Source organism: Perna viridis, chromosome 7 (assembly GCF_037379345.1).
Source record: "Perna viridis isolate PV_CMFRI_1.1 ecotype Kerala chromosome 7, ASM3737934v1, whole genome shotgun sequence".
Taxonomy (NCBI): Eukaryota; Metazoa; Mollusca; class Bivalvia; order Mytilida; family Mytilidae; genus Perna; species Perna viridis.
In genome coordinates, this window is record NC_142451.1 from 26,308,777 (window position 1) to 26,330,998 (window position 22,222).

At 31.1% G+C, this 22,222-nt stretch overlaps 1 protein-coding gene across 8 annotated transcripts; it reads right to left on the reverse strand.

The window, feature by feature from the left end:
• Window positions 1-1,083: 1,083 nt before the first annotated feature.
• LOC148612027 (intraflagellar transport protein 54-like) lies at window positions 1,084-22,198 on the reverse strand. 8 transcript variants are annotated; one of them, XM_088593113.1, is made up of 17 exons: window positions 21,921-22,198; window positions 20,984-21,052; window positions 20,260-20,308; window positions 19,669-19,781; window positions 18,933-19,031; window positions 18,046-18,339; window positions 17,225-17,779; window positions 14,994-15,056; window positions 14,025-14,088; window positions 12,772-12,798; window positions 10,961-11,042; window positions 10,288-10,374; window positions 9,633-9,744; window positions 8,466-8,486; window positions 6,363-6,479; window positions 5,798-6,021; window positions 1,084-4,780 (listed from the first exon to the last, which is right to left on the reverse strand). In XM_088593113.1, exons 1-17 carry the CDS (start codon window positions 22,047-22,049, stop codon window positions 4,624-4,626), a joined length of 2,262 nt encoding a protein of 753 aa, XP_088449239.1. In that variant the 5' UTR covers window positions 22,050-22,198; the 3' UTR covers window positions 1,084-4,623. The 8 variants fall into 8 exon arrangements, with proteins under 8 accessions (XP_088449239.1, XP_088449243.1, XP_088449241.1 ...); XM_088593117.1 differs by lacking the exon at window positions 17,225-17,779; XM_088593115.1 differs by lacking the exon at window positions 12,772-12,798.
• Between the last annotated feature and the right edge of the window lie 24 nt (window positions 22,199-22,222).

Below are 22,222 nucleotides of genomic sequence, written 5' to 3' on the forward strand. Positions count from 1 at the left end.
TGTTTATTTCTTTTTTAAGTTTCCCGATTCTGGACAGTATTGTTGATTTTGTTCCGTTGATACTTAGGTTATAACATAGCAAATATAGTCAAACATCTTTCGTTAGAATTTATTTTAGCCAGACCTTATTAATAAATTCCGCTTTTAAAATTTGACTCTTCAGGCTAAAAACCACTAATTCCACTTCCCATAGGCTTCTATGCTAATTTCACAATATTCAATGGCTTCTCTGGACTTTACCTTAACTTTAACCTGCAGAGGACTATATATCAGCATGATTCTACATATGTCAGCTCACAATCCTCAGAATGGCATGTGGGGTTAGCAGACTTGCAGTGAAGTACTGGTCACCGGAAGTGAAGGGTCTATAAATAGCATGGGAAATCCCAGTGTTTTCACAAGATAGGGGTATATTTAAAAATCATTGTTGAGATTAGGCTTCACATCACAAGAAGCAAAATGCACCTATAAAATGTACAGAAATGTTTTTCCTGTCAGAAACTGTTTAAATTTTTTAAATAAGATGAGGACTTTTTTCACAGCACTATGAGGAACAGGGGTAATTTCTGCGTAGGACTATTTTTGCGTACGTTCCAAATGCTCATTGGTTGAATTGGTGGTCTGTAACCTAAATTCATGCAAAGTCCTTGGCGTCTTTACTCCCTAATCGAAACGCATATGATATTGCTTAAAAAAAAATCTATAGATTGTTCACATATTTTGCGTTCATTAAAATCTGACACTTAATAACTAATACGAGCAAAACGGACTAGTTATGAAATATAAATAAGATTGTGCTTCCGTGAGAATAAGACAATTTTTCTACTTTTCTAGTCAATGTCTTACTGAACGAGAAATCAATGGTTACAACACTGAAAGCGAAACCGATAGCCAACAATCCAAGGGCAGAAAAATAAGTAGAAGTAGACAGAAATATCAAAAATATTCAGAAATCAAATAAAAATCTTACAGAAAAACTAGAAGTGTTTTATCAGGGTTCCCTTGAATACTCAACCATAGTTTAATCCCAGCAGAGTGTTAATATAAAGGTAGTTTAATATATAATAAAAACTAAGAATATAATTCATATTTCAACAATAGTTTATTGAAAAAATATACAAATGTCAATGACATATGGACGGATGTTTAAATCCTGAGACCTAACAACATATCTGAACAACAGTTAAGACTTCAAAAACAATTTTTCCTCCTAATAGGAAAGTTCTGTGTATCTAGGCATAAATATTTTATATCACATTATGGGTAAGTTTAGTTCTTATAGCCAAAAGATAATTTTAATACCTTCTATTGGCAAACTTTAATACATGTATCTCTTTATAATTTTTCTGATGAAGACATTTTTTTAACATGTTTTGAAACATACCATGAATTGAATAGGTCAAAAATCCTACCAGGCCTGGAAAATAAAATGGTTCTGTATTCATTCCTACCACTCATATTTTTTTTATTTTAAGTACCTCTCTGTCTAAGAATCAGACAAAGTGTATATAAGGTGTGGCACATGAAGGAAAAAAACACAGAGATTTTATTAACCAATTAATTTTACCTGATAACCATCAGAAATAACCATCAAAGTGTTTGTAAAATTTGCCTTTTTAAGATATTGATAGGTCAAATTCAGTTGAAATGCACTATGGAAAAATGGCGGGAATATTTTCCCACACTATTTCCATATATTAGCAGTAAAAAATATCTACGTCACAGATGCTTCAGGATAAACTTAAAAAGCTATTTGGTTGTTTTCTAGATGTACTGAATACATTTTAGGCAAAAATGACTAAATTGGGGGAAATGATGTGCCCCCCCACCATTGCCGGACTTTTACACAGAATGGTACTTAAAACAAACTAACCTGGATTAACAAGGGAGTATGTCTGGTATGATAGTTCAAATGTATATTTTTGTAACCAGTTAAATATTTACTGTAGATTTAAAGCACAACAGGAGATTCATTCAAAAATGGCATGCAGAGAAAAATAAAATTCCTGCAATAAAATTATTATACAGAAAAAGAAAGTTATTCTATTGTTGATGTTTAATGCAACTTGTATATTTAATAATTATCATACTTAATTGATGATTATTTTTCAGTGTATGCCGTTTCAAATAAGCCAAACTTTAGTATACTGTAAATTCAGAATTGTTTACAATTTTTGCAAACTTCTTTTCAAAATTTGATTTCAGTTCCGTGACATTATACTTATGACCTGTATACACGATCAAGCTTGCCGTCACAATTTTTGTCTAAGTTTTCCTTGACAAAGTTTTTTCCATCATGTAAACCTGTATCAAAAACTCTGACTAAAAAATTTTGATGTACTTTGACATACTTTTATGCAATAGAACTCCATCCTATTTTTGAATTAATTTTGATGCACTTTGATTGAATTTATCCCATCAAATGGGATTTTACGGAATGTAAATAAAAAATGAAGGGCATGTGCTAGATTTCTTTCTAATCAATATGACAGATTTCAGTTATGGAACTTTGATCGTGTATACAGCCAACTTTGACAAAGTTTCTGTCAAAAACTTATTAGAAATTTAATAACAATTTTTGATCATGTAAATGAAGCTTTAAATAGTGGTAACTAAGAATTTTCCCGAAGTCCTTGGAACAACTTGAACTGTGATCACAACTTATCGACATTATAAAAATAACATAAACATTATTACAATTTCTGGATTTACAGTAGTTAACACCGAAAACGAGGGTTACAAATACTTACATGAAAAACTTGCTGTGAAATATTGAAAATGGCATATTTTGAACAGTGCAAGGTCAATTTCAATGAAAAAGCTAAAGAGTACAACAAAACAAATCAGATCTCTTTCTATCTATCACAACACAAAAAAAATACATTTGAAATATAAAAAAAAAGCAGCAACAAAGAAATGTTGACATTTGACCTTCTACTAATTTAATGTAATGGTTAAGAATTTATTTGGTGCAATAATCATAAATAAGTATGTATACATTCCAATACATTGATTATTGATAGGACTTCATTACAGTAAAACCTGTCTATGCCATACCCCTTATAAAGTGTACAATTTGTCCAGTTATGACAGGTTTTTGATATATCCAGGTTCTGAATACATTTAAAATTATATGAAATGACACTCAAATGCATCTGATTTAGACAGGTTTGCTCTGTCCAAAGTTTGGTTTAGACAGGTCTCAATGTATCATAATGCAGCGCTATAGACATTTAACAGTCTTTGACAAAATAAACTGATACATTTCAATAATCTTCCTATATGGCCTAGGTCACTGACACTACATGGTATTTTTTCATTCAATGCATTAAATTAGCATTTCATTTTAAAATGTTACTAAGTATTAATTATTCACACAGGCAATGACTGAGTTTCCTAGAGATTATCAAAAAGCAGAAGGAAAGCAGCTTAAATGAGGAATTTTAACTGCTTTAAAACTGACAACCTTTGTATAACTGGACTCACCAACACACTTGTTGTATGCTTTACATCGCAATAAATAGTATATAGCTATCTTACAATTCATAAGTCATATTTAAATCACTGACACTCACTCTCAAACATGCTCGGAATGTAGTATAAAAAAGTTTCACTTCTACAAAGTTACAGATTTCAACTTTCTTCAAACGAAATTGGAATGATCATAAAAAGAATTCACACACACACACACACACACTTATGCCATCTGAACATAAAGAATATTCATTCTTTCAAGAGAATTGATACATGATATGAACACTTTTCTAAGGGAGAGACAGAGCTGATGTAAATGTTGAATAACCTCAATATAATGTAAAAAATAGCAATACAAATACTGCCACTCGAAATTCTTTTTAAATCTATGGTAAACGACAGGAAATTTTTTATGCATGTTTTTGGTTAATTTATTTGAAGCATTGAATATTGTTGATAACAATTTTACAAATTCTTCCAGTGATTATTCTACAGTGACATCAAAATGTCTTATTGAAAACCTTTACAAAAAAGGTGGAGATAAGTAGATACTAGCATTTATAACACCTCACATACATGTACATAACCACTTCAAATCAATCTGATTACTCTTACAATCAATTAACTAATCTCTTGATAACTACAGTCTTATAAAATGCATTACTTCAATACCCAAAATTGTGCTTACTACTGAATTTTAAACATTTCTCATAAATGCACATTTAAGACTGGGCAAAGAAACTTCATTGATTTAAAACAAAGTTTATGTCTTGCAGTAAAAGCTAATTAATATAATGCCAATCAGATACAATGTAAAAAATAGGATTCAGTGACTGAAAAATCAATATACACGAAATTTCAAGTTCTGGTTTTGTTCACGATATTTTTTATAATCTGGCAGATGTTTTTGTATCATTGCAATTAAAGTATGTCAATTTAAAAGAAAAAACTGTCAATGAATAGAGTATCCCCATTTTATTTACACAAGTAGATCACCGATTGCAAACTGCTCGTCTAAAGTCGTTATTAATAGTAAAAGTGTGTCAGCTATAAAGAATGGTTAAGTTTTTGGTCCAAAATTAATTGTTTAGGACCGTAGCTGGCAAATAATATCATGCATAGCATTTACCACACATACAAACAAAATTTTCATGATCTAGTTACACTTTGTAGTAATTTTTCTACTTTCTGGTCATTTTTAGAAATGTTCGCTTTAGTAGCAGCGATAAGATCTAACTGGTCTTTAATAGCCTGGTCAACTTCTGCTAACTGAGCTTTCAGTGGTTCAACCGCTTTGTCTGTCACTCTGTAAATATAGATAAGATAAATATGAGACCTTGTAGTATGTTTTTAACTAAAAATTTTTTTTTTAAAGTTTTAGATTTTTATTACTGTAATTATTGCTGCATGATTCTTCTGTATTTCATAGAACAGACTGAATTCTTTTTTTTTATTTGTAATTTGTAAATTATTGAGCAGCAGAAAGGGTAATCAAGGGAACTAAGATTCTAGCCAAAATCAAAAGAATGTAATCCATGGACAAAGACCAGACATGGTAAACAGACACATGTAACAAAGAACACAAAATAACCAAAATAATACATACAAAGTAACAAAAGTATATGACTCCACTCAAAACTGGGAGCATGAACCAGGTGCAGCAGTAGGATAAGTGTTCTATGCTTTTCTAGAAAAAACCGCCGAGTTGCTCATAAAAAGTCATGTCTGAGGTAGATAAACGAGGAAAAGAAAACTAAGACATGTTGAACAAATCAGTTATCATGATGCAGATGGATACACTGTATCTATTGGCAACAGAAGTCTATTTGTAAGAAGTCTAGTGCAATACAAAAAGTTTGCATAGTTATGCCAAGCTAAAAGATAGAACATTCTATATTGCAACAGCTAAAGGGCATCCCTAGAATAACTTGATGCATTATCAATATAATTTAATGTTGCTCATCACAAAACATGAATAAAATAAATAAATACAGATTCATGTTCAATATAATCAGAAACTCCTTGTCAAATTACATGAAATATAAAGATAGCATGCACTGTATTACAGGTATGATTTAAGTCAGCTTGAAAAAAAAAAAAAAAAAAGTAATCCACAATCGGAAGTATTGAATTAACTATAAAAACAGGTTACAACTTTAATGTTCTGAATAAAGTAAAAACAGAAATCCGTTTTAAAAAAGCAAAAAATCATGCCTGAAATTACCAAACTTTGCCCTGGACCCCATTTTTATGTTTTTGAATACAGTTTAGAACAAGTTTTAGTAACGACACTTAAAACAGAGATTGACACAATGATATCTACCCTCTCTCTCTTTTCAAGTCCATCTGGTGTTGTTGGTTTTCCTTTTTCCATCGTTCTAATTCTTTCTGCATGGAATCTAAGTCTTCTTGAACATAGTCCATAATTTTACCAAGTGGGTTAGCACTACGTGTAAGAGTTTGTATAGATGATCGTAATTTATCTACTTCCTTTTGAACGTGTTCACGTTGCTTTCTACGCTGAGCATCTGTCATCCCAGTTCTCTCCTAAAATAAGCAAAATATTTCTTGACATATTTTTTTTTTCTAACTCTGATATTGTTATCCCACTTCTCTTCTAAATTAAGCAAAACATTTCTTGACATATATTTTTTTCTAACTCTGATATTGTTATCCCACTTCTCTTCTAAATTAAGCAAAATATTTCTTGACATATATTTTTTTCTAACTCTGATATTGTTATCCCACTCCTCTTCTAAATTAAGCAAAACATTTTTGCAGTTTCATAGATTGATTATCATTTTAAGTTAAAATTCAATTTCACAGGTACTGTTTATCTTATCACCACAAAAAACTGATATATTTACAGTATAACTTTCAATACATACGATTTCTGTTTTCTTGGTTTGTTGAGGGCCTTCTATTTCCTTCTTTGACTCCAGAATATTCTTTACAAGTCCTCCATGGTCTTCATCATCTCCTTCATCAGCAGGTCTAGAAAAAGCCTAAAAATAAACCATACATTCAAATAAGAACACAAACATTACATTGAATCTTACATCAGTTTGAGATAAAATAAAAATGGAAAAGTGAAATGCTGTCACCCATCTCCACGAGTCACATGAAGAAATAGTTCCATACCACAAGTTTACTGCAATATGTATGTTTTATTTCCATATATCACAATAGTAAATAGTGTGATTAGATATATTTTTTTTCAAGCTCTATCTCAATCTTCATACATATATTATGGCAAAGTTAATGGTTTTTGTCAATTACTATTATAATACAGAGAAACCTGTCTCCACCACACCCCCTTTGGACTGTATAATATAACGTTTAGACTGGTGTTCAGTTTACACAGGTTCAAAATACATTTAATCTCCTATAAAAAAGACTTCAATGAGTGTCTGGTTTAGACATGTTTGGAAATAATTCAAGGTTTGGTTTAGACCATCCTCCTAAGTCAGGGTTTTGAGTCCACCTTTGCCCCCTCAAACCCCAGACATCACTCATTCAAATTAAGCGGTTATCATCCTGCGCCATCTAGTGAGTTACCTAAATTTAACTTGGATCCAACATCCAATCAAATCACTTGTAACATGAACTCTTTGTCATAACTTACAAAATGGCTACACATCATGTTTATTTTTTTTTTCATTAAAGACTCTAGCATAATCTACAGTTATCATTTTCGCTCATATTGAATCATTTGTAACATCTTACAACTATTAGTTACTATATTGGATCGTCCATTACCTCATGTTATTGTTTATCTTTCCACTAAGTCACTGATGTTATATGTTAAATCGATTTTCATTGGTGCTTCTTACCCACAGAAATAACTAATCGGAATTGGCTGGATTATACCCACTAAATAAGAATGAGTGATGTCAGGGGTTTTAGACAGCGAAGGTGGACTCAAAACCCTGACTTGGGAGGATGGGTGTATACAGGATTTTGAATTATTCAAGGTTTGGTTTAGACATGTTTCAGTGTAGATTGTGTTGAAAGCATAAATGTTATATTTGACAGAGTTATTTCTGTTTACAAAGACAAATTAGTTAGTACTACCTAAATTGTAGATTTCAAGAAGAATACAAAGTCCCAACAACAACCTTGTTCAAAAATAGGGAAGAATTATCATTATCAGTTATACTGGAAGATTTTTTTAAAAGTATTTTGTAAGCAGGGAAGAGGTACAAGAAACAATGGTGGAAGCAAGAATTGGCAAAATTGGAAGTAAATGAACAGTAAAATAAAATATAGTTACATAAAAAAGTAGAAATCTGTGAATTGGCAGAAAAATCACATCCCTGGGTAGATATAGTTTCATTTCTTTTTGAAAGTTAATGGTATTTTCCTCTGTGCTTTATTTTATGATAAGCAAGTTAGTATTGCTTCATAAAATAAACTTTTTTGTTAGTATTTAAGTAAGAGAGATGGCAAAATGCAGTTTGAATTTAAACAAGATTATAAGTATGGCATATCGCAACACCAGCTTATGGAAAACAAATGGACTATAACTTTCTAAAAAAATTCACTCATCCAACTAGATTTTTTAATAAGTCTGGAAATCATGTGTGATAGACTGATGGACAAAGAGTAAACCTATACATTTTTCCCCAAAGCATGTAGAGGACGAACAATTAACAAGCATTTTCAATTAAATTCGTTTAAAAAAAATATTTCAAGCAATATTTTTGCATATAATAGTAGTATTGTCATCATAATTTATAACTTTCATTGTTTTTAAAGAAAAAAAAAGCAAAGAATGAAAGTGTTACATCATGTATCAAAATGTAAACAACAAAAAATGCAAAAGAGAAAGAAGAGACTAAGCAATAAACTAAAATGGGGAAAAACCGAAGGTATATATAAATATACATGGTTAAAATATCTGGATTGATGTTTCTAGGAATACTATGTTAAAACTATGCTATAAAAGGTGTAAAATAAAAGGGTTTATACAACATAGAGTCAAGATTTACCCCAACTGGTTCTGCTTCTTCCTAGAGGAAAAATATTGACAGCATTCATAGAAAGTTTGATGGAAGTATTTCATTTACTGACTTATAAAAATCAGACAGGAGGTGATTCATGCAAAAACACAAAAAATACATTTTTCTTTCTTATTCACAAACAGTCATGGACCATAAAACCAGTAATAGTTTGTAATAAGGCTGTTTGCAATTGGGGAATATAAATATATAGATTGTATATGTGAAGTTGGAACTTTGCAAGAGTTATCATTTGAATCATTGAATGTATGGTTCTCCCCAAAATGCATATCAGTTTACTAAAAAGGCCATAGTTTACTCAAGTAAAAATATAGCATATGAAGACAAACAAAAAACTTTATTTGCTTGGTGGATTTTTCTCAACCATGAATCACCTCTACCATTGGCAGTGCCTGAATTTTTTAAGGATAGTTACTTTAAAAAAACTTCAGTATATGACAAAATCTAAGAAAATTGGTATGTTGTACATTAAATAACAATAAAATCCATCAGCTGATCCACCTCAACATGTTCTCAGACTGCCAGTTCAGAATTTAAATATACACGACAGCCAAAATTTCATTTTCATCTTAGTTCTTACAGAACCTATTGTTGACTCTTATGTTTGAAAAGAGTTTCTATTACAAAACTTTTCTTCTGTATAACATCTGTGCAAGTTTTGCTTGATGTTGTAGTATATTCATGGCTATTTATCTTTATTTTTGGGGCAAGATTTTATACATCATTTTTAGGACATGGCCAATTAACAGAATGTCACTTTTGAAAATTTCTACAGAAATTTATCTCAACATATCATTTGGCTCTATGATGTTAGCGGGTATACTAAGTGCCATTAACTGTCAACAAATTTATTTTCATGGATATTTATTTTCACAGTTTACGATGTCAATCCATTTTAGCAGTCTAACACATTCTAAAAGATACACTGTATTATAAAGAGTTGATTTATTTTCAGTTTTTTCTTGCTTGCACAAGTAACAAAAATAAACCACTTGTAAAAAAAAGTCAATAATGTGTGTAATGAATAGTATTTGAATAACTTTCCAGCATTAGACAAGTTCATGACAAATGGTTTTATCCACAACATTTTTCTTTCTTTCTTGGATATTCACATAAACTCTTCATAATTTAACTTACCTCATGCTCAGTTGGAGGGGGTGCTGTTTCTTCCACAACAAATGTTTCATCTTCATCTTCAGAGTTTTTCCCATCATCAACAATCACATTGGCAGGTTTGCCACTGCCAAGTCTATAAACAAATTTGATAAATATCACAATGTGGGCACATTTTATTATCAATTGGTCAATCGGCATCAAATGGTTTGTACAATATTAGTGAAGCATAAGTTCAACGGCATTTAGTTTTTAAATGTAATCTCATTCATTGAAGCAATTTAACCACACACATTTCCAATTGAATTTAACAAACTAGTCAAGTAATTAGCTTGCCTTTACAATCATGTGTTAACTTTGCCACTTACACAGTGACAATTGATACAAAGTCATTATTATTATTAATACATATTGTGTGCATTTAATGAAGAATCTATAACAGCTGAAATAGGATCAGATCTTTTTTTTTGAAATATAAAGTTATTTAAAGACTAGAGATTTTCTTTTGATGAGTTTCATTGTCAAATATTCACACTCTACCACATTTTCAACAATAATAAAAAAAACATCATTTCAGAATCTGCAATAACCCTTTGACATATTTTTTTTCTAGTGCTTACTTTCATACTATCTCCATTTTTTAAACAAAATTATTGCTCTAACTACCATCAAGGATTACCTCATAGCAGGTTCATTCTCAACCATAGTCTGTTCTTTTCTTCTGGGTGGTGCTGGTCTGGCACTACTAGGTCTACCCATCTTTCTCCTGGAGAAAGTTCAAGATGAAAACTTTTACAACAGTTGCTAGTATACATGTACCAAACAATACTGAAACATTTTAATTGACTTTTCCACAGAAAACTGACTTAAAAAGATTTGTATAATAGTAAGGTAGGGTAAAATGTAAAAACAATTGGGGGTAACATAAACATACCTGTTGACCCTCCCATATTAGGGGGAGACTCCCACAAAATCACTGAAATATTTAGAATCTCCCACATAAAAATGTCAGATTTGTGGGAGACATTGGCTACAATTACTACATTTGGTGCGAAAATTACCAAGGAACTGAATTTTTACATTAAAATTGCTTTTTACGTAAAAAAATCTCACACCAGAGGCAGTGTCAGAGGGGAAGATTCTTTCACATGAACTGTTGCAAAGGTCAACAAGTATGCATGATCTATAACCTTCATTGAATGAGTTCTTTATACAACATGTACTAATGATCAATAATTTCTATTCTGTTGTAAAAAAAACTATATATTAATCGAAGTGAAATGGTCCTTTTCTAAGTATGTTCAATATCACTTAGAGCCATCAAATATACACTGAAGTTACTGATTACATACGAAGCTGCTACTTGGGGAGGAAGATCTGCTTCACCAACAGAGGGCTCTGTTGAAGCCTGTATTTCTCTCTTAGGCTCATCCTCTGAAATGAAAGGACATGAACATTTTCACTGCTGTAAATTTAGCATGTAACCTTAAATCATGAATAAAATACATAAATTTAACTATTTATTGCCCTGACTCCCATTTCATGAAACATTGGCATGATTAAAGTACACATTACTCAAGCAAAAGTTACAAGAATTGCAAGCATGTTAGCTAGTGACTGTTTCATGAAATAGAGGTCAGGACACCGAACATGAGCTTACATGAGTCTGAGATAATCATTTATTTTTGTTTCTTTATACATGTTATTTGGGATAATTCATGTACTTTGTTGTGTGTGTCTATTTTCCCTGTCTAGTTGTTGTCATTGGGTTATATTCTTATAATTTCCATTTAAATCATGGTTCCCTTGATTTTTCTTGCAATAGGTATTCCTTTTATCAAAATGTGGTCAAATATAAAATGAATCCAATACTTTACTTTTACTCTAGAAGATTTTTGGTAGATAATTTGTAATGCATGTGTCACAAATAATATTTACAGAGTTCCAAATAAGCATCGCCCTTTGCATGCAAATTTCATGATGGGCAAGTCCAACTCAAACAGAGCTTTTTCTTTTCTTATTTCTATCCCTGTTTACTAAACTGATCTCATAAATCATAAGATAAATCAAATTATGTGCACCAAGCATGCTATGTACAACATCAACAAGTGAGTTTTTTTTTTGGTTTAGTGAACATCAAAAATGTCTCCCAAGATGAACAAGTAATCCATGCAACCTTTTTATTGGAGAGAACAAGGGACTACCTTAGAATACAAACATTACTAAATCATTTCTGAAAAATATCTAATTGGTTATATTACAACTCCTCAAATACTTCAATTCACATATATTTTATAGTCGTAATCAATCATTATAGAATTATAAAATTGTATTTTCTAAACCATTTTTCTTTTAATTTCCCACATGGAAATTTAATATGGTCTTCTCTATTTTGTTTCTCTCAATATATAAAAAAGCAATGCAAAACAAAATCAGCAACATATTAAGTTAATGTGTCTTTTCAATAAAAATCAATATATGTATGAAAATATACAAAGCAATTGGTCACATAAGCTATTTCAACTATATTAAAGACCTTCTGTATATATAAGGAGTAAAATAGCCAGTAAGAAAGAGAACAGTCATATGACAGTATTTGTTAATGAAGAATCTAAACTATTCTATGAAAAACAACATGCAATTCTATACTACAGGACTGTTTGGGAGTTTTTTTTTTTACAGAAGAGAATTAGAAATTGTGTACACAATTCTACCACCCCTAAAATAACATGAAAAACAATTATTACTGATAAAGAAAAACAGAAATTTTAACACCTGTTTAATATTTCCCTAAAAGAAACTTCGGAAGCCTGCAAGGGAAGGAAATCAAGTCCTATCCAAGTTTGGTAATATTCAATAGATAATAATAGACAAACAGACTATGAAGGAAAAAAAAACTACTAAATTATTAGATGTTGTAGTCAAACCACTTCTATTTGAACACAAATTTGATGGGTGGTTGTTTTTAAAACAGTTAGCCTTAACAATGAAATAAAATAATTAAAATTGTATGCATGGTGGGGTCAAATAAAAAGTACCTCCCAACCCCTATACTTTATTTCTGGAGTTGCCTTTAGCATATTTGAATGATCATTACAAAACTTGGAAAGACTATCAAATCTAAAAATCTACGACATCGAATGTGACTGGATAAATGACATACCTTCGTCACTTGAAGCATGGTGGCGTCCTGTGAATGGGGCAAAATAAATATGCCAAACATTAGCAAATAAACAGGCTAAATTGTGATGAAGCAGCTAATTAGCTAGTGTGAACAAGGTCTACGGGACAAGGAATCAAGCACATGTCAATATTGGACGGTAATATCATATTTAAAATCAAATATTATCAGTACTGAACAGTTATTTACAGCAAGTGATACAGTTTTCAGAGAATAGAGTTTGTCTTACCTTGATAGAATGACAATCACGTGATGAAGTCTTTAAGGAAGTTATTTGGACAATTAACAAGGAGGTTTAAACTGTTTATCATTTCATAGGTATTTGATCTAAGTATGATAGACAGTTTACTTCTCTTTGTCAATGTATAGTTAACTACCTAAGATATTTCATCAGGTAAAGGTCATTCAATTAATGGAAGACCAATTCCATTCTGTGAATATAACTATAGTACTTGCTGTATTATTACAAAATATTAAGTCATACTTGTCTCTTAAAGGACAGTTTATTTAGTTCAAGCCTATTCATGGTATAACAAAATGATATCTCTCTAGTGTAGAAAACAAATTGACAGTGATCACTATACACTTGTTACTTTTGTTGACATCAAAGTTCTCATCACAGACATGCAATGAGGTAAAATTGAGAATTCAAGGAAACTATGTGTCACACCATGCAAAGGGAAACTCTATTTTTAGACAAATAAGTACACTAATATCCAATGGTTTTAACAAATAAAATAGCCATATATTAAATTGGAAAATTAAGAGCAAAACTCATTTATAAAGGAAACCATATGGTCAAAATATTAACAAAGTTGTCTAAGATGAAGTTGGTTGATTCTGTCTGAAATTCAATTCCTCAATACCTACATAAAACTTCTGTCAAAAAATCAAGTGACACTGATAAGAAGTTGCAAAAAAACTTTGATGTAAGTTGTTAACAGACAGACAGACAGACATCATGATCACTAAAGCTAAAAAAAAAGTCTTTGTATGATCAAGTATAAAAAAAAAAAAAAACCTGTTTAAATTGTTTTCCATCTCTTATTTGCCATTTCTTTAGATTCATATAAAGAGTAGAGACTGAATTACAATTTCTACAAAGTGAAGACTTGAGTGTGATCTGTTTATTAACTCTTTGTCAGTAACTGTGTAAAAATAAAAAAAGAACTAAAAATAAAACACTGCAAACGAAGAAGCAAAAATAAATTATACTTTGAGATGAATGTACCCACCTTCACGTCTTCGACGAGAACCTTTAGCTGATGTTGGCCGAGCTACTCTCTGTGTCTGTTCAGGCTGCAATTAAAACAAGGCAAAAAATTAATTTCTGTTTCAGAAGATCAAAGCAGGATCTACAACCAGCAAGCTGAATGGGTGCCCTCCCATTTTTCATTTAAATTTGCTGAAATGAAAGAAAATCACTGATGCGTGAGAGTATGTACACACCCTATCTTTGGTCAGTCAGTGTGCAGTTTCATTCTTCAGTTTCTGAATCTGCCCCTGATTTCAGCATTAAATGGTCTGTTTACTGTAGTTTTAATTGTAGTGTAATTCTTTTATCAGTATAATTTCTCAAGTTAAGCTTCTTTTGGTTGGCGGAGTAAAGAATTCATGGATTTCTTTTTTTCAGCAGGAAATAGTCATTTTATTAGTGGTTTGACAGATTTAGAAAAAAAACCAAATATATTTAAGAAATAAATCAAGGAATTCCATTAATCATTGTTTTACTATGGGCTGGCTATTTACCGATATATCACACTGTTTTACCCCGAGCAAGGGGTTAAATAACCAACATTAATGGCCAGCCCGTGGTAAAACAATAATAAAATGGCGTTTCAGTGATTTATTTTTGATTCTAATATGACAACTCTCTTCACATTTTTAATAGAAGCAGCCTATGTGTTGCATGAAATGTTGGTCATGTGTTCATCCCTTTTTTACCAAGGCTGTGTCCTAAAGAGCTTTGAAGCATGTCATATTAGAATAATACATAGTGTACCTCACAATCAAAAATTTATTCACTGTATCTAGTTCTAATGAAGTATGTTTCAGAGCAAGTAACCTTAATCTATCAAGAATAACAATTTATCAAATCCGCATTCAATATAGAACTTCTTAGAGCTTTCATGGTTTACACCAAAATCAAATAAAAATGAATATTTGGGCTTATCAATTATGATGACTTTCATCCTCTAATATACCTCTGCAGTTTCACCATTCATCAGACCAGGTTCATTTTCTTTTCCAGCTTCTTCATCTTTTTGCTGAAAAAATTTCAAAAATGAATAAACAGTAATAATTTATATTTCAAATACTGTAATATGTAAGAATCAGACAAAATTGAAAAATAACTAATCATGATAAATGAAAAAAATAATGAATCATGATAAATGAAAAAAATAATGAATCATGATAAATGAAAAAATAATGAATCATGATAAATGAAAAATAATGAATCATGATAAATGTAAAAATAATGAATCATGATAAACGGGAAAAAAAAAAACAAACATGCATTTGACAATGTGGGTACATAGTACATGTACATGGCTCATTGAAGACGAATTGACGATTTGTTTACATGTATCTTAGAAGTGTCAGAGGGTGCAGAAAAACGAGTTCAAAGTTACAGTAGAATGATCAGGGGAAATTGAGTTATCTCCCTTTGATGATGAATTTGCAATGATTTTTATTATTGTTTATACCTTATAAGATGAAACTTAAAAAAAAGGCTTGTGTGGTCTTTTTATCATCATGATTCATCTACTGCCTGATTCTTCCAGAGAATAGTACTTCTAAATACCAGCTTAATCTTGACAATTTTCTTTCTAGCTTTATTATCATGGCAACTCAGCAAGAAATCACTTGGTTTGAAAGTTCAAGTGAATAAGAAAACTTTTTTGTTTTTGTTATTTTGTTATAAAAACATAACATTATGGTAACTGCTTGAAATTATTATAATTCTTTCAATATCAAACTCGTACTTTGTTCCAGTACTAGTTGCATAATAAACTGTATTTTATACTACTTTTTTTTCATTTCAAGACGAATAAGTTTTCACTCTTAAAAAACTTCTAATAGAATCACATACTTTTAAAATCATAAATAAGTTGTAAAAAAGTGAAATTCCCATGCATAATATCTTAAAACATGCAACATTCAATAGGAAGCATTTAGTCAACAGTATTTTTTTTCATATAGTGACCAACTAATCGCACTGGCATTAGTATGGAATAAAAGCCATGGTCCTATTTCTAAAAAAAACAGTAACAGTCTTGTTTTTAATGTTTAGGCTTGGTCAAACAAAATGTCATTAGGATTTCCACTTAAAATGCATCTGTTGGCTGCATGTATAGGATATTGTGTTAATACAAATAAACAAAAAAAAAATCATAATAAGGATGAGCATGACATGAGTAAAACTCCAATATATTAACAGACATTCTTCTGCAAAACAAAAATTGTGTACTTCAAATTTAAGATAATCTATTAGATTGATACCCATACAATTATTAACTGTTATAGTTACCATCATTTATTTTACAACTGATTTTAGAAATACATTGTAATTCTATAGTTAACATCATTTCGAAGTCCAGCAAAAAATACAAATATGTTACTCAATTGTACCAATGCAGTGAGGTAACAGTAAACTTTGCAGAGTATAGTTCTTTTTCTTTAATTGACTGACCATTCCCCAATAGAATGTATGAGGTATTTAAGGAGGTAGACCTAGGGTAAGGGACACTCTTACAAATCATTGCAAGGTTTGTATTCAGCATTTGACATCAATCTCATGTAAGCATCAAAGTAACTTGGATTGATTTCATACTGTTTCAAAAGAAAGCTTGAAAGACTTAGGTCAAATTGAATATGATACAAACGTATCACTGATTTCAAGTTATTTCCTTTACCCTCTGTCTACCTCCTTAAATGGACAATTATCAAGGAGATTTAATCTCTTTCTTCATTTCATCAGTATTTTAACCTAAATTTGAAAGAAAGAAATTGTAGTGTAATTCTTTTGTCAGTATAATTTCTCAAGTTAAGCTTCTTTTGGTTGGCGGTTTTCAATTGTCCAGTTTGTTACCATAGGAAGTTCATTAGCTGATTGTCATTTAAGCAAGGGAAGACCAAGACTATTCTGCGAAATTAACTACATTACTTGCTGTAAAATGTAAGTAGAAGCCAATGAACAAGTATTTACATGTTTTGCAGACATTAAGAATGCCAATGCAAGTGATGTTGAGTAAAGAATAAATGTTTATATCAAATTATTCAGTATAAAAATATAATGAGAAGAGTCAATCAACTAAAAGATATTAGTATGAATAGTGAATAAATACCAACACAAAAGCATGTAAAATATAAAACCAAATAAAGAAAATATAAACTGGAAATTCCAACAGATAAACTTGGTCAGTGAACTCACTGTTGGCCAAACTAGGAGATTTTCATTTGAAGACCTTTTCCTGCCTTTACTTTTCACTGGGGAGACAGGATAATCCTGTAAGGATTCTTTACTTCTCCTTTTTCCTTGACGTGATTTAGGAGGACCCCTGTGTCCATCTTTATCCAGTTTAACAGGGATCTTAGAGGGTTTAGGAGGACTCGGGCTACTCTCAGAATCTGGTTTTCTCATAGCCATTCTACTTTTGGTCCCTGATTTTCTTTTCTTGTTTTTAACTTGCACAAAATCATCAGAAATTTCATTGCTATCAGCATCAGGTTTCTTCTCCATCAAAACTTTGTCATCACCAGATATACTGTCTGTAATAACTTCAATATTTCTGTTAGGCCTAGGTCTAGCAGCTCTTGGTCTGTTGGCCCGTGCGGTCTTCTGACCTTCATTTAATTTAGCACCAGGATCTTCAGCATAACCTTCCTTTAAGTCTGTACTGGAACACGAGGTTCCTCCTGAATCATCTGCCACCAAAAACTCAGCAAATGTATCCAAGTTTGTGGTAGGTATTTGTTGCTGGGATTTCTTATCAAAGGGAGATATGATGACAGGTGTTAGTAATGAACAAGACAAAATAGGGAACTCCACTTTTTTATTTCTTAATGAAACACTTAATTAATACTGATCACGGGTGAAAACATTACTTATAAGTTACAAAAATAAAAATGACAAAAACCACAAAAGAGTAGAGGTGCCAAAAATGCAGTTTGATTTTAATGGTATGATAAAATAGAGTGAAGTTAGTAGTACATGTATCTAAAGCTGATGAAGAGCTGTTATTGATATCTTACCCTTCGTCTCCGTTCTCTCTCTTTTTCTCTTTCCCTGTGTCTCTCTTCTTTATCCTTATCTCTATCTCTATGTTTGTCCTCTTTATCTCTATGTCTATCCTCCTTGTCCCTGTGTCTATCTTCTTTGTCTCTGTGTCTATCTTCTCTCTCTCTGTCTCTACTTTTCTCTCTTCTATCATCTCGGTCCCTCGATTTGTCCTTGTCTCTTCTGTCTCTTCTTTCATCTTTTTCTCGTCTGTCTTTCTTCTCCTCTCGGTCCTCTTTTTCACGTTTTCTGTCATCTTTTTCTCTGCCCTAATCAATACATTAACAAATAAAAGACAACTGGGATTTTAATCAACCCTACTGATTTTTAACACAATGTCAATTATTTTTACTTGGTAAATTTCAAAATTCTAAGTAGTAAAACCCTAAGCTTGATAATTATAGTTGTCACATAATGAGTGGCTTTGTCTTTTTTAAATTTCAAGAACTATCCTCATCCAACTTAAGCTTGAGTAAAGCCAAACTCATAAATTTTTCATTTTAAGTGTAAGCATTGATAAAAGCATTATGAAAAGCGTCCAGTTAATTATTTATCCGTAAGATCCAATAATATACTTTTTAACTCCGCTCCATAACGATAACTTCAGTTTCATGGTTTTGTAAGTTTATTGAAACTTTATTTGAGTAAGAAAATATGTATTCAGTACAACAGATGTGACAAGAATCTATACTCCGGTCACTTCTGCTTCCTATTATCTATATGTTACTATGATACAACATGATAGGTCACAGATGTGTCGACAAGTTTCGAGATACTATTAAACACATAATTTTATGCCAATATTTATCACACAATTTGAAGTATGTCCTACCATAGTTATTAACTTATTTATGAATCAAACCTCTTTTTTTCTGTCATCTCTAGACTTTTCTTTCTTTGGTTCTTCAGCTGTATCTCCAGCTTTATTCAATACTTTATCAACGACAGAACCATTATCTACCTGTAGACAAAAGAGATTGTTTATTGTAATACCACAAGTAGGTAGAAATATTGATCTTTTTAGATCTAATTTGTTTCAACTTGTCTAATACACATTCTTACATGATGTGGTTCTAGACCATAGCTATGGTAAAATGTGACAAACATATGACCAACAGCATAGACACATGATAAGTCTTATTATGATGGTTATAGAAAAGTTTTTACTGAATTTTTCTGACATCATGATAGAATTTCACTCCACAAAGGCAAAAAATTTGTGTGACACATAGGCTGCGTCTTTTCATTAACATGAAGAAGCAAGTCTTTTTAGAATCAAAATATTTCATGGAGACACCATTATATCATTGTTTTACCACAGACTAGCCATTTGTCATAATTTTACCTCAAGCGCTGGGTAAAATAAGGTGACATAAATGCCCAACCAATGAAAATCAGGCAACTTAAAAATCCAACTAAAGGAACCTTTACTAATATTTTTTTACCTTTACATTCTAAATGTAGTATTTCATACATTCCTTGATAAATCTAATTATTGCATTTCTGATGAATTTGTTAATTTTGCTAAGATCACAATATAACAAATTCTCACTGTTCATAACTTTCTACTAATATTTAATTATCTTAACTGGACTTACATTTGCATTAATGGCTGATGCTAATGCCTGGAGAAACTCATTTGTCTTGTCTGGCTCATGTCCAGCAACTATTTTGGCTGGTTTCACTGATAAAGATCGTTTGGTTGCTATTGCTGTAAAAATGTGTACATCAGAATAATTTTTAAAGTCAAAGTTGTGAATTGTCATTAAACATATAACATTTGTATTAAAAAGTTTGGTACTTGAGTGAAATTCATAAATTCATAACTCTACAACCCAACATGTTATGACAATCAAAGTTCTATACTTGTCAGTCACGAATAAGGTACTTTCCTCTCATACCTTATCTGGGAAAGTGTTGAAGAACTTTCAATTACACTTGGAATGAAACATTTATTAGTTCAGGCTAGAACTAAAGAAACAACAGAATAACTGTCTTAACATAGTCCTTGGTTTTATCCATTACCCCAGTAATTGGGACAAATTGAATAAGTTACCACAAACCAGGAAAAGTTTTTACTTATTTCTCCCTCTAGTCTAGGCCCTGGACAAGCATGAAAAATTTTCAGGTAGAATTTATGGAAAATATTATAAACCAGGAGTGAGCCATCACAGCATATTGATACTTACACACCATATCTATTGCTTTCTGAAGAAATGCTACTTTACTATCTCTGTCCTGATAAAAAAATAAAAACAAACATCATAAACAAAAGAGTTACATATTTATTTTTCCCCAGTATACAGTATCAATAGGTTTGATGTTTTTTTTTTAAATATAAATTTCACTGACTATATTATAAATTGTATTAACAAGTGAAAATACAAGTACAATTTATATCATCATACATTCTTTACTGAAGTTAAAAAATTATATGTTTACACTAATACAAAGTTCAAAAGTGGGTCATCGTGTACAAAGTTTCCACTTTCAGTTTATGAAAACTACACTTACATAAAATAAGTTGTTTTATTTATATAATAAGAAACTGAGGTAAAACTGAGGTAGAATTGTAGAACTAAATTTAAATAAGGTAATTTACATATACAATCTACCAGAGGAAATCTTAAGAAGGTGGGTAGGTAATGGCTTCTACTAGTGAATGTAGTTTGCAAAGGAGTCAATCTAACATGATAATCTTGTATGCTCCTAAAGTGATTTGAATTACAGAGAAGTCCAAAATTTAAAATATGATATACTAATAAGCCACTAATAAATTTCTGCAAGATGGTAGATATTCTGATTAGTGCACATTTACTTCTAAGCCAATCAGATTTTAGCAGAAGTCAGGTAAGAGTGATGCACAGTGAGTATTGTTAATAATTTTCCTAAATGTTATCATATATGTCATACCTTAACATTTTCTGAGTTCATTTCTGCTTCTGTAAATAAGCCTTTCATAAAACCTGTAGTCTTTATAACCTAAAATTACAAAGTAAAAACATACATTGTATATCACTCTATATCCAAAACTGTGAAACTAATAAGGCATCCCATTCAATGAAAGATAATTGTAGAAAAAAAAACAACAGATCAGAGGCCACGGAAAACAAACAAACTGACTGTAATGCATGTTAAAGGACTTTGACAACATCCGATGGGAGTAGAAACAGCTTGAATGACTCAAAAACACAAAATTTAATTTTATTTCAGAGACTACTAATGACTGAGTAATGCCAGACAATTCAGCCCAAACACTTTATGGACCACTGTAATATTGAGTGTATTACATGTACATTGTAGGACAATTCAAACTCTATATATCATTACTATTTAAACTGCATTGGTAGGTACGTGTAATATGTAAATAGAAATAATGTAACAGGTCTGATGAAATGAAATGGGGAGTTTATGTTTCATTTCACCAGTCTCATATTATGCTATCATGTAAATATATGTGAAGATATTGGATTGAAAATATTGGTTCTACTGTCATAATACTACATTTGGGACAAAAGAGTGTGCACATACTTATCATATATAGCTTTGGATTCAAGTGTAATTTTCAATTTGATGCAGATAATGCAATGCCTATGGCCAATCCAGATTTAATAGCATGACTTAGTGCTACAAATATATACATTGCGCAATTATTCTGTCTTTTGATAAAAAAAAATTTCATGTATTCTGTGACTCAACTAATTTTAAAATAAGACTGACAAGTGAAGATTAAATGTACACTGACATTGTAACTACAGTGCCAGATTTATGGTAGAAATGAGCAATGAGCTATCTCATATTCACGTGGCTTTATATTTGCTAAAGGTCATTACTGAATCAAACTGCTTACCGAAGTCATAATGTCATGCAAGAATCTGAATGGAGGTTTCCCTAAAAGTTTATCTGTAAGAGGAGGCTTCTTGATGATTTTTCCCAAAGTATCTTGGGTTTTCTTCATTATTTTTGGATCAAGCGACATTTTGAAGCTATGTCTGTGCGTCAAGTCGTTCTTTAAAAAGAAAATGATCAGTACATTTTCATCTATCCACAATAGGATTCAGAAAACAACAATTATGCCAAATTCTTCAGTACTATTCAAACCCAGGCGTACGGAATTCTATCCCAATATGCATTTCTTCCGGAAGCAAAATT

Coding starts and splice junctions, on each gene's coding strand:
- LOC148612027 (XM_088593113.1), bottom strand. CDS start 22,049: ATGTCGCTTGATCCAAAAATAATGAAGAAAACCCAAGATACTTTGGGA. Junction 19,782..20,259: donor GAAAGCAATAGATATGGTGT/GTAAGTATCAAT, acceptor ACATTTTTACAG/CAATAGCAACCAAACGATCT. Junction 6,480..8,465: donor AAGAAGCAGAACCAGTTGGG/GTAAATCTTGAC, acceptor GTTTATTTTTAG/GCTTTTTCTAGACCTGCTGA.